At 39.6% G+C, this 18092-nt stretch overlaps 1 protein-coding gene and 1 long non-coding RNA gene across 34 annotated transcripts in view; both read right to left on the reverse strand.

The window, feature by feature from the left end:
- The window catches only part of plekha5 (pleckstrin homology domain containing, family A member 5), a 138143-nt gene extending 134921 nt beyond the window's left edge, over positions 1 to 3222 (reverse strand). For 5 of the 33 annotated variants that reach the window (XM_077235099.1, XM_077235098.1, XM_077235095.1 and 2 more), the window contains exons 1-3: positions 2957 to 3213; positions 2777 to 2853; positions 2136 to 2193 (exon numbers count right to left, since the gene is read on the reverse strand). In XM_077235099.1, the coding sequence (XP_077091214.1) occupies positions 2136 to 2193; positions 2777 to 2853; positions 2957 to 3192 (371 nt within the window). In that variant the 5' untranslated portion in view covers positions 3193 to 3213. Of the gene's footprint in view, positions 1 to 2135; positions 2194 to 2776; positions 2854 to 2956 lie in introns of all 33 variants that reach the window. The other 28 variants (XM_077235087.1, XM_077235086.1, XM_077235079.1 and 25 more) reach the window with 11 other exon arrangements.
- A 5203-nt stretch (positions 3223 to 8425) lies between these two features.
- Positions 8426 to 9692, reverse strand: LOC143741566 (uncharacterized). Its single transcript, XR_013205134.1, has 3 exons — positions 9215 to 9692; positions 8683 to 8760; positions 8426 to 8552 (listed from the first exon to the last, which is right to left on the reverse strand). It is a non-coding gene; the product is annotated as an uncharacterized LOC143741566 (long non-coding RNA).
- Between the last annotated feature and the right edge of the window lie 8400 nt (positions 9693 to 18092).

Below are 18092 nucleotides of genomic sequence, written 5' to 3' on the forward strand. Positions count from 1 at the left end.
TTAAATATTACAGAGTTCAACAGAGCCAATTGTTTTAAAGATATTTTAATGAATCTTTGAAATGCAATGGTTAGTTTTTCTCAAAGAATGTATTAATTCCTTGCAGGGGAAAAACGTGAATCGGAAAAACATGGGCGCTCACGGTTGTGCTCTTTTGGGATTAAAAAGAGTTACGAATTCTCTGCACGGTGACCACAGCAAAGCCTGCATCCCAGCGTCCTCTGGCTAGCCGTGCTATTCCTGGGTGACACAGGAAAAGCATCCTCACACACTGCAGTGTTTTTAAAGGAATTCTGACAGACTTGAGCCAATGGATCAAATACCACAAGCCACTTGCTGCTTTTGAGCGTCGCTCCTTCTCGAGTCCCTTAGTGACTTTGAGCCAGAATAATAAATGACCCCATATCACTCTTAATCTCTGGCCACCCGCCATTTGCCGACGCAGTAACATGAGCAAGTTCCTCACAACGCCACTGGTCAGAGTTTCTCCCATAGCAGGTCTTAGATCAGTATGAAGATCCACAGTCTTATTTCAAGTGCGTGAGCAACAGTTTTGGGCCTCCATGTATCATCAGCGCAGCAGTAAAGGGGTCCAGGGAGTTTGTGTGCTCACGGTAATCCACAGAGAGGATGACAAAAAGGTGCATTCAAGCAAAAGACGATGCACATGACTCAGTCCTCGGCGTTGAGATTGCAGCTAGATCATCGGAGGGTTTGGCGTGTCCCAGGCGTGTTGGCCTAAGGAAAGCAGACAGTGATGCAGCGTCCACATGCCTCAGTGGAGCAGGAAAGGTCCTGAAAGGGTTAGGTTGTCAATCCTGACGTGATGAGATGCATCTCGTGAGTTTTAGCTCAAATCCTTGTGTTAAATCAGCCTACAGCTGCCTTAAAAAGCTCAGCCCTGGACTGGGTTGGGAACAAAACTACAAAGCACACACCATGCATACAAAATTTACATGAAGTCGGAAGCAGTTCGACAGACCATAGTGGTTAAAATAGTTCACATCTGTACATCTATTCATTCATCTATTCATTCCAGACCGCCAAAGATGACACAACAAGGGCTTTGCTTAAAAATCTTCTCATATGCGTCGCTAAAATACAATGTAAACCGTTCAGATGCAAGTTCAATTTAGCAATAAAGTAAAACCCTATTCAGATGCACCAATTTTTCACCATAAACAAATTGCATGATATGCTACTGATAATGCAAGATACTGCTCTAATAATACTGTTCGGTCATATTAAGGCACAGATGACAAAGAAAATAAACTAATTTTATTACTTTATATCAGTCAAAAAATATAGAACTTCCAACAACCAATGCATTTTAATGCATATTTAAATATTACATATCGATGAAGTGTAAACAAAAACACTTATTCCACATGCTATTTTCCTTAAAAACACAAAAAACAGCATAAGCAAAAGGTATTAATCTGATACTATGCAAATCATTGATGTGAATAATCTCAATATAGCCAAATATGATACCAATACACAACCAGGCTCATTTTTAACACATTCACTGATTAAAATAGTCTTGAAAAAGCCACATTCACTACTAATTTAAAAAAGCCCATTAGGTTCTAAAAATAACATCGATCAGCTCCTCTCCAGCCAAGACACGCATCCAATCAAACACACCACGACCGGCTAAACCAAAAGCAGGACATGAAAACCACATGAAGGGCGCAACAGTTTTCTCCTAAACATGCAGTAGACAAGAGCTGTACAAACAAGGGTTAATATGATTCACTGGGTGGAAAACTAACAAGTTGAGCCTGTTCAACCAACAGAGCATTGAATCACACGGGCCCGTCAAGCCCTCCATCACCCTCACGGTAATTACTTTTTCTTTTTTTTAAACAGGGTGGGAAAGAGCTTGTGTATGCCTTCAGTGTGCGAGCAAAAGCATTTATGGAAATGCTATGGTGTGTGTGTGTGTGTGTGTGTGTGTGTGTGTGTGTGTGTGTGTGTGTGTGTGTGTGTGTGTGTGTGTGTGTGTGTGTGTGTGTGTGTGTGTGTGTGTGTGTGTGTGTGAGGGGGCGGTGATCTGAAATCACGGCTGCTGTCAAACAAGCAAAAGAGAGCGAAATATCCTCCTTCCGCCAGGAGCTGAACCTCCAACTCACTTGATAAAGCAACGGGCTCCTTCGAACGTATATCCTTCCTCCCATCCGGTGGGTAAATCTGAAAGGGAGAAACAAGAGGACAATGAGTTTTGCATGCAAAAAGCATCTTTCAAGAGTGAGTGGCTGCAGCGGGCAGCACATCTCTCAATAATCTGCAGTGCTTTTCAATGCCCCACAAGCATTGCTGTGCTCCTAATGCATCTGTGTACTGCAGCTCAACATGTAACATGAGGATCATTCACCTTGCATTGTGACAAAGCAACTGTTAATGCTTTAACAATTCAAATATTACGGATTTCAGGCTTGTGGAAGTTTCGAAATAAGAGTGTTATGAGAAACATGCATGCTGTCAAGTGATCTAACGAGTGCAATATAAATGACAGCTGTCAATCAAACGGACCGCGCGGGAAAAAATGACCATGCAACCCTTCAGATATGTAGATAAGCAAATGCGAGTTGTCAAATACTGCGCGTTCAGGTGTACTGCATGCATGCAACGCGACGCAAACGCAAACGCGCTGACATTGTTCGCGTCGCGTTCTGCCACAGCTGCGGTTCTGCAGCTGCATTGATTGCATTTCTCCGCGCTATTCTCACGCACTGATTTCCCCCAATGATTAACGCAGTTAAAAGCCTCTTACCTGGAGTTTTTCTGTGCCCTGTAATGACGGCTTCTCCCGTGACTGGATGTAGCCAGGTTGTGCTCTTCGCTTCTTCACTGTTGGGTGAGGAAAAAGGGAGAGAGAAGGTGAAAATTAAACAACCGACGAGAGGCATTCGAGACGAAACGAGCCCCAACTTTACACCCCGCGGATATTTACTTGATAAAGAACACGCGTCCGTCCCGGGTCACGCCGTAACTCCATGAGGAAGGCAGGCACGACAGCCAGTCCGGGTTCAGGTCCGCCGCCATGTCTGAGCACTGAGAAGCGCTCGAGCTCGGAAACTCGGGATTCCTTAGCAACGGTGTCCAGGGCGCAGGCGGGAGAAGCGAGAGAGCTCTGAGGAGGCGGGGTTTACGCGCGGACCAATCACATGACGCGATGACGCGATTCATTTATTTAGTATTCGAATTACATTCTTTGTTTTTGTTTTTTGTGCTCATTCAATATTATAAAATCCACGCAAAGTTAAAAGTTGTTGGCTATTTGTTGTAGTACCTTCTGAAAACGTTTTATTATTATTATTAGAAAATAAAATTAAAAAACATCAAACTGTAAAATAAATATTTAGAACGTAGAGTTTAAGTATGCATTATTGATCAAAATAAAGTTAAGGTTAACAATAAATAAATCTAAATAAACATTGTTTTTGGCTGAAGATATGTTATCAAACATTATAATAAAAAATATTGGGGGGAAAAACTATGATGCATTCAAAATAAAATCTGACCGTTTGTCAACATCTGCTGTTGCTTTATCATAGATTAGGTAGATTTTGGGAATTTTCATTTGTAAATAAAATATTTTACCATTAAAATCATAAAATTAACTATATAAATGGATAAAAAAATAAAACAAAATAATAAATTGTATTAATAAATAAAATATGTGTTAATTTAAAAAATATAAAAAATGAAATAAAACAAACTTAAGGCAGGATTTCATAAGGGGTAAAACTTAACATTTAACGAAAATAACATTGAAAGGAAAATATGATCTGTCACTTTCAAACATTACATAAATATCTTCGTGTAATATTTTAATCTGGATTTATTTTGTGGGGTAAATAAATCAACTTTATATATCACATTTAAAAACAAAATACATTTTTGTTTACAGAATACATGATACAAGTACAAACACAGTCATGACATTACAATTAGTGCTGTGATTAATCGCACCCAACATAAATGTGTAAAAAAAAGTGTATATACATACACACACACACTTATTTACAAACTTTTATGTTAGACGCGATAGATGAATCGATTTGACAGCACTAATACATTAGCTGTTTTTTTTCTTAACCGTATACATTCAGAATTATTCAGTTTAGCTTCACATTTTCACAGGTTTGAATAATGTGCTGAACTCATGCTGTCCTGACTGTGTGAACCCAAACATAGCAGTTCTTACCGTTCAGTGTCTCTCTCAGGTCAGATACGAGTGTGAGATGTTGTCATCATGTCTTCTACACAGCTCGATTCGTGTGTAGATCTCTGACCCTCATCTGAACTCATCTTTACACTGAACTGTGTGTCACACACAGAACGACCTGATAGTGGTTCCTTCGTCTCTTAACCAGCTATAAATCCACCCAATTAGTAATCCAGTCTGTCCAAAGGGGTTTAAAACAGATTAGAGCTGGTGTCTAGAAGAGGGATCCGTCTGGTGAAGGTTGTTTTTCTGTTATTTTACGGTTAAAATATTCAACATTTTATCAGCTAAGTTATTTAATGAAAGCAGAAGTTTACAGCTTTCGTGTGCAAAAGCTAGGGTGTTTCCAGGGTGTTGCTATGCAGTTCCTAAGATGTTCAGAGTGGATTCTAGTTTATGATCTGTGGGATTTTTTCTCTCACTTGATCATGAAAATCATAAATATAATCATTTAGAAAAGCAATAGCACACCTCGCCCTCAACAATAGTGCAAGAAATAGTGATGCTTGCCAGTATTATTTTAGTATCATTAAGTTACTATTACTTTTAAATTAGTTCAAATATTAATAATTTAGTAGTTGATTACACACACACACACACACATATAAATATATATATATATAGCACACATATAAATATATGTGTGTGTGTGTGTGTGTGTGTGTGTGTGTGTGTGTGTGTGTGTGTGTGTGTGTGTGTGTGTGTGTGTGTGTGTGTGTGTGTGTGTGTGTGTGTGTGTCACACATAGCCTATATATATTTACAAACTTTTGTTAGATGTAATTAATCATGATGATTAAATTATTAGACAGCACTAATATATAATAATTTATAATAAATACATATATCGCTATAATAAATACTGCAATATAACCCATACCATTACATTTACATTTATTTTAATGCAAGTAACAAAAAAGGTTTTGGCTTCTGCGAACATCTACTTATTTTAGATAAGAACCTTGCATGACATTAGCATCAACTTTTATGTGTAAGGGCATCATGATAAGCGGACCTGGATTGAAATGTAAGCCGGTGCACCGTCTCTCTCGGCTCTATTTCTCCTTGAGTGTGTGTGTCGCACACATAATTAGTGACGGTTCAGGAGGCGTACGGTGAAGTCCGGATCCGCTGCTGTCACCCGGTTTGAAGTGTATTCCTGAGCGAGATTCTGCGAGCCACACCGCATCCTCCCCGGTACGTCAAAGATACTCAGGATTACCATCAAACTTCCACATGTTCTGCAGCTCTTCTTTCCCACTGTTATTAAATGGGCGACGGCTTCTCATAATGAATATTGATGAGGCTTTCTTACGACTGAAGCCTGCCTGAGATGAGCACCATCCCCTAATGGCATCACTTTAGCTTTTCATACGACTGCTAAACTCAAATTTAGTTCTGATAATGTACCTGCACATATACATCACTCACAAGAGGTGTTTTCTTAAGGACTTTTTTTTTCAGTCTGTTGTGATTGGTCTAATCTGCTCTGATTGGTCAGATGGCCCAGTCTGGTGTGATTGGTCTACTCTGCTCTGATTGGTCAGATGGCCCAGTCTGGTGTGATTGGTCTACTCTGCTCTGATTGGTCAGATGGCCCAGTCTGGTGTGATTGGTCTACTATGCTCTGATTGGTCAGATGGCCCAGTCTGTTGTGATTGGTCTACTCTGCTCTGATTGGTCAGATGACCCAGTCTGTTGTGATTGGTCTACTCTGCTCTGATTGGTCAGATGACCCAGTCTGTTGTGATTGGTCTACTCTGCTCTGATTGGTCAGATGGCCCAGTCTGTTGTGATTGGTCTACTCTGCTCTGATTGGTCAGATGGCCCAGTCTGTTCTGATTGGTCTAATCTGCTCTGATTGCTCAGATGGCCCAGTCTGTTGTGATTGGTCTACTCTGCTCTGATTGGTCAGATGACCAAGTCTGTTGTGATTGGTCTACTCTGCTCTGATTGGTCAGGTGACCCAGTCTGTTGTGATTGGTCTACTCTGCTCTGATTGGTCAGATAGCCCAGTCTGTTGTGATTGGTCTACTCTGCTCTGATTGGTCAGATAGCCCAGTCTGTTGTGATTGGTCTATTCTGCTCTGATTGGTCAGATAGCCCAGTCTTTTGTGATTGGTCTACTCTGCTCTGATTGGTCAGATGACACATTCTGTTCTGATTGGTCTACTCTACTCTGATTGGTCAGATGGCTCAGTCTTTTGTTATTGGTCTACTCTGCTCTGATTGGTCAGATGGCCCAGTCTGTTGTGACACTTTGATCTTTGAAACATTGCAGACCTTTTAAATTCACAAACACCTATATTGCATGAAAGGAAATATCCAAAAAATCATAATATAGGCACTTTAATTGCTTTTAACTGCACTTTAAAGCATGTGACTTGAATATGACATGTGCTGTTTCCAATTGTCTGTCTCATTGTTCTGGGTGTCTCAGTTGAGTCTCATTGCATTAGCTTACAGTAATGAGCCATTGTGTTGATTCTTCACAATCCATTGACTAAAGCTGATGAGTGTTTCAACTCTAGACAAGTAGTACAACGGCAGAGGATCCGTCTTTCCCTCTAAAAACTCATTTATTCTGTGTCGGTTTCTGGACCCCTGATGGTATTTCAGCTGTGCTCGAGTCACATCATATTTATCATAAAAAACGTCTCCTAACAGCTACAAAACTGATGGCTGTTTGTATTTTATGCCGCGCAGCTACTTGTTGCGTGTGTGATATGCTCTCCGAGCCTGTCTGGAAGTGAACCTCTTTAGATACACAGATATGTGAAATCACTACCACCTGTCAGCCGTCCCGTTATCGTGTCTGTTTACGTCTCTTCTGAGTAGAAATCATGTTTTTACTTTAGCCTTTCTGAGCATTGAAGAATCTTATAACTGCACAGAAAGTTGTTTTTCTATCTCAAAAACTTCATGTTTTATTTTTTTGCTGTTAATAATTTTTTACTATTACACTAAATTTTCACTCTAGTATTTCACAATCATTTACAAGGAAACATCAAGCAGCACACTTGAATGAAACATGAAATAGTATTTTCTTGTAAAACATACTTCAATAATCTTTGTTTAATTTACAATGTCAAAAAAAGGGAGTTACTCTCTATATCAGTGTCAGTGTTTCTGAACTCCCTGAAACGCCTCCATTGTAGTCTTGAGTTTCTTCCGGGAACGAACACGTCACAATATTCCTCATTTAAATAATTCATACGCAGAATAAAGGGGCGGGGCCTGGTTGAGTTAGTTAGTAGTGTGTTGAAACTGACGATTATGGTAAGGGGCGGGACATTTCCCAAACACTGACCAATCACAACACATTGATCCAGCCGACCAATCAGAGCACAGTGTGCTCTTCAGAAGGAGGGGCTTCATGGAGACAGGAACTAAACAGAGCGTTACTGACAGACTGGGAAGAGAGGAGCTGCAACAATGGAGAATATGGGGAAAATAATACGTTTTTTGAACATTCAAGCATGAAAACCTATTCTAGAAGCCCAAAAAACGAAATCAAGATTTTGAAAAAGGGCATATAGGCCTACCGGTAGGTACCCTTTAAGATTTTAGTCTATTGGATAGTAAAATGGGTGCCAAAAACTCTCACAGACTTACACTGAAAAAGTGATATAAACCTGAATATCATAGAAACGTGAACATCTAGGTTATTGCAGGTTTTCTGGTTCATCATAAGATCAAGCGAGGTCGCCGTCTGTCCTCAAGAACAAAGAAAACAGCGCTATTGTAGTTAAATACCACACTTACTCAAATCGATCCTGTCGGGCACAGAGGCTCCATGATAAGCGGGACAAATAACCAAACCAACAGCTCTGCTAAATTAGCTTTGTGTTGGTTTTTTTCCGTGTGTTCCTTTAATGCCCCTAACTCACTAACAACAAACCAATTAATTCAGATATGTTACATTTAAATTATATTAAGCTTCTTATTTATTAATTCAAGCATGCTTCTCACATCTAAACTGGATTAAAACAGCATTAAATAAAATGTATTAAAATATGTATATAGGGATCTGATATATAATTTAGTAGTGTAAAATTATGCATTAAATGATGAAAATTCTCACTAGTGGTCTTAAACTTTTGGACCCTTTCTGTGTAGCTATTTATAGCTAATCAAAAGTTGTTTTGTAATCATAAATCTAATTTATTATCTATTAATGTAAATCTAATAAATCTTATTGCTCTATCTTTTTGCGACCCATCATAAAATATTTAGAGCTGTTAGCCTCTGACAAGTTACACACAATTTGCATCAAGCGTTTACCAAGATGTCTGCAAACTTCAGGGTGGGTTCGTCCGCTGACTGAAAAAAAACAAAAAAAAAAACAAACAAACAAACAAACATGGCAGGCTTGTTAATATTTACTTTCTCAAGCTTGATTAAATGTTATTCTATTTTATTAATGAGTTTTTGTTTGTGCATGCTAACGATATATGCTCTCGAACCATCAGTTCTTGTTTTTCAGGAGTCCCTCCGTCTCTCCTGGCACATGTTTACATTCAAGGGCTGTTTTGACTAGAGACTAACTTCAGATTTTGATATTGCATCAGCACAGACTTTAAAGCCAAAATATATTGGCAAAAAAACAAACAAATGTCAAAATACATATCTTATGAAAGGTTTTGCAATGCTTTGGCAATTGGGTCATTTTAAAGAAACTATTGCTCAAATCTTTATATAAGTAACTTAAATAAAATTAAAAAAGATTAAGATGGCAGACAGACAGACAGATAGACAGATAGATAGATAGATAGATAGATAGATAGATAGATAGATAGATAGATAGATAGATAGATAGATAGATAGATAGATAGATAGATAGATACTATTATTACTCTTGAACCTGTTTATCTGTTCAGGCTGTAAGATCATGTTAAATGAACTAAGACTAGCTTCGGCTTCCGCTGGGCTTCAGAGAACCGCTGCACATCACACTTCTCGAGATATAAAGCTCACCTACAGCTTGAGGAACAGAGTGAACTTCTGAGGAGGACAGTGTGAAGACGAAGAGGAACGTTTAGTGGCCAGAAGAGCTGCTCTGTTTGACCTTCGTTGGTAAGTTTGTAATCGAGTAGGACATAATGTTCCGAAAGCTTCTTTCTTTCTGCGATTATGTCCTGAAAAGTTTGTTCTGGCCTTCTGCGCTGCTCACAGTAGAGATTGAATAGAGCCGTTCCATGTGATATTTCTCCACGGTGTGTGTTGAGAGAAGTAAAGGTCAGCACTTTACATCCCAAGACGTCTGCTCTCTCTGCTCTCTCTCGCTCTCTCACTCTCTCTGCTCTCTCTCTTGCTCTCTCGCTCTCACACACCAGCATTTCTGAGCTCTGCTCCACCGTTGCTTGGATTGCACCGTTGTTCAGACAAACTGAACTTTGTTTGCTCTATCTGGACTTCTTTTCCTGCTGGTGGTTGGAGAAGCTCAGGGTCACGGGGTCACGGGGATGGGGTTTAGGGTGCTGGGATAGCGCTGCAGGAAGATCAGACTAGAGTGTGCTTACTTAAACTCAATTCACTCAGCACCATGGCAAATCTTTTTGAGCTATCTTGCTGTCTATATTGATGACATAGGCATACACACCCACACCCACAAACACACCCACCCACACACACACACACACACACACACACACACACACACACACACACACACACACACACACACATATATATATATATACACATACTAAATATTTTATAATATATTTATAATATATATCCTTTTGATCAAGTGAAACATTCTAAAAAGAATGTCTTGAAGTGTGTGTGTGTGTGTGTGTGTGTGTGTGTGTGTAGCAACTCCATTTAAATATATATATATAGTTTCATTCACTACTTAAAAAAATCTAGATTCATTTTATTTAATATATATTACAAAATAATGGATTTACATTTCATTCAAAATCTAAAAAATCTAGATTAAATGTATATTGAATAAAAAATATATAATATGTATTTAATAAGATTATACAAAGTAATGTATTATCATTAAAAATGTAAATATATAGATTACATGTATTAAAAATAATTTAAAAAAAACATTTAAACATTTCAACCAACGGTTGGGTTCATCCATAATTGACCCAAACATGGCTTAGAGGATGTGTTTGTGTATATTCAACACAATGAATCTATATTTTTTAGGTTGCATATGAAATTTAATTACTATATTTTTATATATATTTATAATCAACATTTATCTCACCCCTGTTCGCCATCTTGGATGATTTCCTTCCACTGAACTTGTTGCAGTGCATTATGGGATTGCCTTCACCATCATCACTGAGGTCCAAGTGCTTGGTCTGGTCACTCTGACATCTCCAAGTGATTAAAGAGAGAAGGACAGGGGTTAAGAAAGGTCAAAGTGCACTGCCTACACACACACACACACTCGCTCATCCTGACAGCACACAGAGCATGTGAAGAGCGACTGAGGATGAGTAGATCTGACAGAACGCTCCATGGTAAACATCACGATTACATAACCATAACGGTGAACCCAGAGGAGCGCTTATCATGTGCGGCCAGACCGCGGGCGTCAACACGCAATTAATGAACATGTGAAATCAAACAGCTGTTAGAGGTTTCTGTGTCAGGACAGCAAACCCAGCGTGAAGATCTTACATTCATAGACACGAAATCAAATATATATGAGCCGGCGGAGAGACGATCATGCAGTGGAGAAAAGGCTTTAAACGGTTGTAGCTACAAATAAGATAGATTTCATTTCAAGCTGTTATGTTATGAGAGTTTCTTGTGCAAAGGACATTTGTTTGTTTTTATTTAGTGACCGTGAGCTGTTGTTTTTGATTGTTTTATCTGATGTGAGATCTGCTTTAGCACAATGTTATTGACTCCCCTCTTTATTAATTCCCTACTGGCTTCATATTTGCAATGTTGAGCATACTAAGATTCCCAAGGCTCGCCGCGACTTTGCTTTGTGTTTGTTTGTGGCGAGTGTCGGGTAATTCTTTTGTTCTGACATTCACAAAGGAGAAGAAAAGAAATCTTTGTTTCTGTCTTTTTGTCTCCTCCACCTCCCTTTACTATGAGGCATTATATATCACTTCCTTTATGGTGAAATAAGAGAGGGATCACAAGCTCAACATACTTCCTCATGCACTCTGCGTTTGTACTCAGAATAGCATAACATACTACTGTTATAGTGTGTACTGTGGACAGTATGTCAATCTTCTATATCTTACCTCTTATATGCCAAAATGTACAGTATACAAACTTGAGCATGTAGAATATTCACAGGAAAAATGTATCTCACGATACAATGCACTCGACTTGACCTTCCATCTCCAGTCTGATGAAGGAACCAGATGTCATTTAAAAATGATTTTGTACATTAAAAATGTACAAAAAAATTTAGTCCACAATTTAATTATTAAATGAATTTACAATCATTAAAATAATGTAACTTAAAAAAATTATATTTATTATTTTGTCTAATTTTATAATAATATTATAACGCACCAGTGGGGCTCGACAGCCTTAGTCAAACGGGTTGGCGTGTATGGTTGGGTTGCGGAGAGATTGTGAGATTGTGGTTAGGTCTCAGCAGCAGGAGGGATGTAGAGGTCAGTAAGCTGGGCTGAGTTGAGTGGGGGACGGAGGGGGGTGACTCTGGGACGCCAGAGTCAATGTCGAGCCCTCTTGAGGTGTCGTGGGCTAGTCGACGAAACACTGAGGACAGAAGGTGCCCACTTGAAGACCCTAGAGATGTTCCCTACTCCGCTCAATCCAGAGGGTTGTTATGGGGGGACCGCACTGTGGTTGCAGCCGTTGTGTGTGCTGACGCGCAAATACACTATTAACACCAGACAGAAGGAGATTCACATCACCAGATGGAAAGAAGCGTAAATGGATGGAGAAGCATAGGTTACTGTAAAGCTACGTCTTAGTTGGTGCTTATCTTGGCGAAAGCCGAGTACAAATCAGCATGAAGTTTTAACATCTACTCTCGTGTAATGGAAATCATACATTTTATACATGGTGTCCAGTTATTAAGAGACATAAAATGTTTTTTTTTAATATATATATTATTTTGTGTGAAATATATTAACTTTCTGTTTTATTGTCAGGGTTATAGTTATTGACTAAAACTTAAACCATTAAAAAAAAAATTGTTCTTGAAATAAAATAGAAAAAATATAGACTGAAATGAGTATTATAGAAGACTGAAATGTATGTGTGTGTGTGTGTATATATATATATATAATTAAAAAAATGCAACAACACAACTAAATTACTAAATCTCTTGACTAAAATTAAAATCAAGGCAGAAAATATAAACCTAAAAAAAATATTAAAAAATATTACTAAAAACTATAGTAGTATCTCGACACTATGAATACCAGTGCTTATAGTCTGATCAAATAAAGAGTCATGATGAGCACATTGCATTTTTGAGATTTTGAGAACATTTTGAGAACATTTCATGCAGTGTATTCTGTTTTATACTGCTAATTTCATACAGAACGTTTGCATAATCTGCATACTGCATAAATAGTAAGAATAGTGTGGATTGCTGTTCGGCCAATGTTTGTGTGCACATGAGCGACTCGCTCTATCATTAACTCAGTATTGATGGTCTGTTTTTAAGCACCTTTGTCATCTCTCACAGCCCATAATGGTATTTTTAATGAGGGAATCTGCTGTGATACTTCGCCGTGCTCTTTTCAGATAATATTTGTGTGGTTACTGAAACTTTGGCTCTCCGTTGAGACTCGGATTTAAGCTAATGAATCCAAGGCACACAGCTTTGTAAATTAGCAGCCTCCCTCAAGCAATCTGTCCACGCAGATTCCAGCAGACACAGATCCTATGGGCATCTTCCATCAGACACATGCCGCATAATCATAAACGGTTGCTTGATGAACACGGAAGCCGTGCTTTGAATACAGTTGAGCTAAGAATAGTTTGCTTTGGTCAAAAAGAAAAATTACACGTAGCGAGAGAATAACATGAGACACTACAGTCCGATAATGTACTAAACATCCAAAGGGAGTCAGTATTCAGTATTAGTATGAATATTAAACGTAGTATTCAATAATTCAGTATTAATATATGACTTACATGATTATGTGGAGGATATGTGGCGTGTTGCCATTTCCAGACCCTGAAGCCTAAAACGAACTTTTTGTCAATGGCCGCTGACTTCAGAAAATGTACCGGCCATAAATATATTTTATCTCCCATTAAACTGTCTTTGCAAAAACATGCAGTTATGATAAAAATTTTAGATAGGAGTGAAAATTCACAGTTTTCTATTCCAATTTCAATACCACAGCTAAAACTACAAGCCTAACCAATATAAAGTTAAAACATTATTAAAGACAAGTAACAGTAGTTTTTGGGTAGAGACATTGAATAAAGTAATCAAATGTAAAATAACACTGGATAGTCTTCACTGTATAAATGAACAGATTAATCCTTATTAAAGTTGTTCAGTCAAAAGCAGTGAATAATTTTTTCTTTGCCTTTTGTTGTTTGATTAGCATTAAAAACAGAAATATTAGGCTGCTGTCACTTTAAGAGAGAATGCATGGATCCAACATACTGATACTGATACACATGTGTTGTATTTCTCCACTGTTTACATTCACTTAAGCCATAACCGGCAATGTTTGCTAGGATACTCGCTGAGACAGGCGGTTTTATGGCCAAATTTTGTTTGAATTTGACAATTCAAGCGCAAGAAGACGTGGCTTTCTGTGTGTGCGCTTCGGATGTTTAATCTTCCCACACACGCGTGAGTAACAGATTGAGCTCCCTATCGCTTCTTCTTGTAACCTAGCCCTAGCCAGATGAATTTCGCTCCGCCTAGCTTCACTCACATTCATCTGGAACCTCTTCCATTGAGAGTGATTTCTCCAACCAACTTTATGGTTTAGCCAATCAGGACGCAGGGCGGGAGTTTCATAGATGTGACGTAGTGGAGAAGCGACCGTTTTGTTTTTGTTTGTGGCGAGCTTTTCCAAGTGTGGCGACCCGAGTAAAGATGTACTAAGATTTAGAAAATTTCGCTCAACCTACACATTAGCCCAGACAACTGGGCCACAAGTGAGGTGGGCGGTTATAAAGTTACCGACTACGCCACCCCGGGGCCTACTTCCGGGGAATTTCCCTTCGCACTAGAGCAAGGCTCACAGGCTCGTTTAAACAGAGTCAGGTATCAGACTTGGGTTGAGTACAAACAATAAAAACTTTATTTTTTTCATCAAAAGTCTTCCAATTTTATTTAAGACACCAATAAATCAAAAAGACGAATCCACACAAATAACACACAGACCTTGCTTCAGAATTGGGCGCTGGCTTCCCGTTCCAGCAATGACACGGCAATCATAAGTGCACACTCACATCACACCTCAATATGAGCACAGCATTCGGAGCACAGCATTCAGGCAAACGAACCCACAACCACAATCGGGAAGAGACGCTTATCTTTCTGCCACTGATCGCCCCAATTCTGAAGGAAGAGAAAACAAAATTGTTTTTTCCTGCGTCGCTCTCATCAGCGTCACGGGTTGGCTTCGGTGTGAGTGGTTGAAATAGCACGTCGATAAAGATGACAGACAAGTGGCTTATCCAATCATATGCAAGGATTTTTGATAAGGCCCAGCCTTCTGAAACGTCATCTAATGGATCGGTTCCAGATGGATGAGTGAAGCTAGGCGGAGCGAAATTCATCTGGCTAGGGCCAGGTTATTCTTCTTGTGCTTGAATATTTAAATAGGCAACTCTTAAACTTTGGTGACGATGCAGCGCTGGCCTGTAAACTGATTGTTCACGTTCATGTTCTCATAACATTGTATTGTTAGAATTCATAAAAAATATTACCGGCTAACTGGCGATATTTCACATACTCACCAACGCCAATTTTTACTTACATTTGGCAAGGTTAATTTTACTGCCGTGCGCCGCTTTGAACATCTTGTGTTAAGTACACATCCCAAGCTGAGTTCAGTTCGATCGGAGCAATTTAACCTCAAAATAAACCCATCCATATTGAATGAGCCTGTACTACACTGTGTAAAACGCGTGAAAATTGAAAAATAACATGTGAGGTCACATATCTGCTACTCTTGTGCAGAGTTATGGAGAATGAAGTCTGTGTGTGACTGCTTACAATTTAAATTCATAATGCACAGTTCAAGATTGAATTTCCATTCACACAGCTACATTCATAAAATTTAGAATATAATAAACCCCTAAATCTATTTGTATAAGATTACACATTCTCTGAAGCAAAAGCTTATTCCTGTGGAAAACTGGCCTGCATGAGTTACCAAGGCTTTCGAAAGGGTTACTATTGGATGTTTTTGCTATGCAGTTGCTATGTTGCTCTGATGTTACTAGGGTGTTCAGGAGGTTGATATGCAGCGGTTAAGTGGTTGCCAGGGTATTTTGAGAGGTTGCTATTTGGATGCTATGGTGTTCTAAAAGAATTTTATGTAGTTGCTAGGTAGTGATGATCTGAAGGTTTATATGCAGTTGCTAGGATGTTTGTATGGTGTTCTAGGAGGTTGCTAGGGTGTTAGGGAAGTTGCTATGCTGCTGCTATAGGGGGTTGCCAGGGTATTTGGGGAGGTTGCTATGTGGATGCTATGGTGTTCTGAGAGGTTGCATAATTTTTGTAGTTTGCTAGGCGATAGTTAGGGTGTTCTAGGCGGTTGCTATGTGGGCGGATAAGTGTTTGCCAGGGTATTTTGGGAAGTTGCTATGCGGTTGCTAGGATGTTACACAGGTTGCTATTCTGCTGGAAGAGGGGTTACTAGGGTGTTCATGAGGTTAGTGTGCAGCATTTAAGTGGTTGCAATGCTATTTGTGAGGTTGCTATGTAGATGCTATAGTGTTCTGAGTGGTTGCTAGGTGGTTGCTATGGTGATCCGGAGGTTGATATGCGGTTGCTAGGTAGTTCGTATGGTGTTCTGCGAGGATGCTATGCAGTTGTTATACTTATTATTACAGCATCAACAAATACTGCTTTGACGCTTTTCAAACTACAGTTGACATCAATAATTTGAATTTCTGGCAAAATCCCCTACAAGTTCAAGAAAACACCTCTTTCAGCGTGAAGACAATGTTCAGTTGCACTGAGCCCATTAAAACCCTCAGAGTCTACGAATGCAGGATGAGTAATTACGAGCAGCATTGTGGAGATGAAACTGGACGATTTACAACCTTTTAAAGAGAGAGTGGACTCGGGGAAACACGATAGAAATCAGCTCCAGTATCAAACCACAGCAATCAAAACATCATTCCTCCCGCCCTGCACCTCTGCCTCTCTTTCCCAGCGCTGCTCTCACTGAAACACATTAAGAGCTCCTGTCATGCCGAGATCCAGCGCTTTCTCATCTTCTGTTGCTTCTACCACCGCCTTCGTCTCAACAGCTCGAGACAGACCGATATAAAAAAACAACTAAATTCAGCCTAGAGTGGGACTGATCCATCCAAAATGGCTTGATTTTTTATATTTTTTTTAATTAGTCTTGTAGCCAAATGCCAGAATATGCTTGGATGTTCTAGGAGGTTGATATGCAGTTGCTATGGTGTCATGCGAGGTTGCTATCCGTTACTAGTTAGGTACTATGATGTTCGGAGATGTTGGTTTGTGGTTGCTAGGTAGTTGCTATGGTGTTTTGGGAGGTTGGAAAGCAGTTTCTGGGAGATTACCAGTGTGTGCTAGGAGTTTGCCATGTGGTTGCTAGGGTGTTCATGAGATTCGCGGTGGATAAGTGGCCGACAAAGTATTTTGGGAGGAAAAACACATAAATCAGCATAGAGAGGGATTTATCCGCCCAAAACGGGATTCGTTTAGAATTTTTTTTTCTTAATTTTAGGTGCAAGATGCCAAAATTTGCTAAGATGTTCTGGGAGGTTGTAATGCGGTTGCCAGGTAGTTGTTATGGTGTTCTCAGAGGTTGCCATACGGTTGTTAGGTGGTTGTTATGGTGTTCTCAGAGGTTGCTATGTGGTTGCTAGGTAGTTGTTATGGTGTTCTGAGCGGTTGCTATGCGGTTTTTAGGTACTTGCTATGGTGATCTGGAAGGGTTGCTGTGCGGTTGCTAGGTAGTTGTTATGGTGATCTGAAAGGTTGTCATGTGGTTGCTAGGTAGTTGTTATGGTGTTCTCAGAGGTTGACATGCGATTGCTAGGTAGTTGCTATGGTGTTCTGAGAGGTTGCTATGAGGTTGCTTGTTGCTGTGTTGTTCTCAGAGGTTGCTAGGTAGATGCTATGGTGTTCTGTGACGTTGAGATGTGATTGCTAGGTAGCTGTTATGGTGTTCTCAGAGGTTGCTAGGGTGTTCTAGGAGGTTGCAAAGCAGTTGCTAGGTAGTTGCTATTATGTTCTGAGAGATGGCTATGCGGTTGCTATGCAGTAGCTAGGTTGTTACCAGTGTGTGCCATGTGGTTGCTAGCATGTTCAGGAGGTTGCTATGTGGTGGATACATGGTTGCCAGGGTCTTTTAGGAAATAATATATAAATCAGCCTAGAGTGGGACTTATCGATCTAAAAGGGGTTGAATTTTTAAATTCTGTTTCTTAGTTACAGCCGCAAGATGCCAAAACATTGCTATGGTTATCGGCATTATGAGTTGATCCATAAATAACTAGACAGTGTGCATGTAGAGAATGGGATCGATCGCTCGGATTAGAAGCTGCAGTGTAACAGGATCTCTGCTGAGCTATTAAACTTCTATATCTTCAGGACCGGGACAGACGGTGCTGGACGGAGGAAACGCTGAGCCGAGGTGTTTCTCGTTCATGGCACAGGATCTCTGAGGCAGTTTTGTCATGTGAAGAATGCTGAGAATGACAGGCTTGTA

Source organism: Siphateles boraxobius, unplaced genomic scaffold (genome assembly GCF_051911475.1).
Source record: "Siphateles boraxobius isolate OS27281-9 unplaced genomic scaffold, OSU_SipBor_1 19, whole genome shotgun sequence".
Classification (NCBI taxonomy): Eukaryota; Metazoa; Chordata; class Actinopteri; order Cypriniformes; family Leuciscidae; genus Siphateles; species Siphateles boraxobius.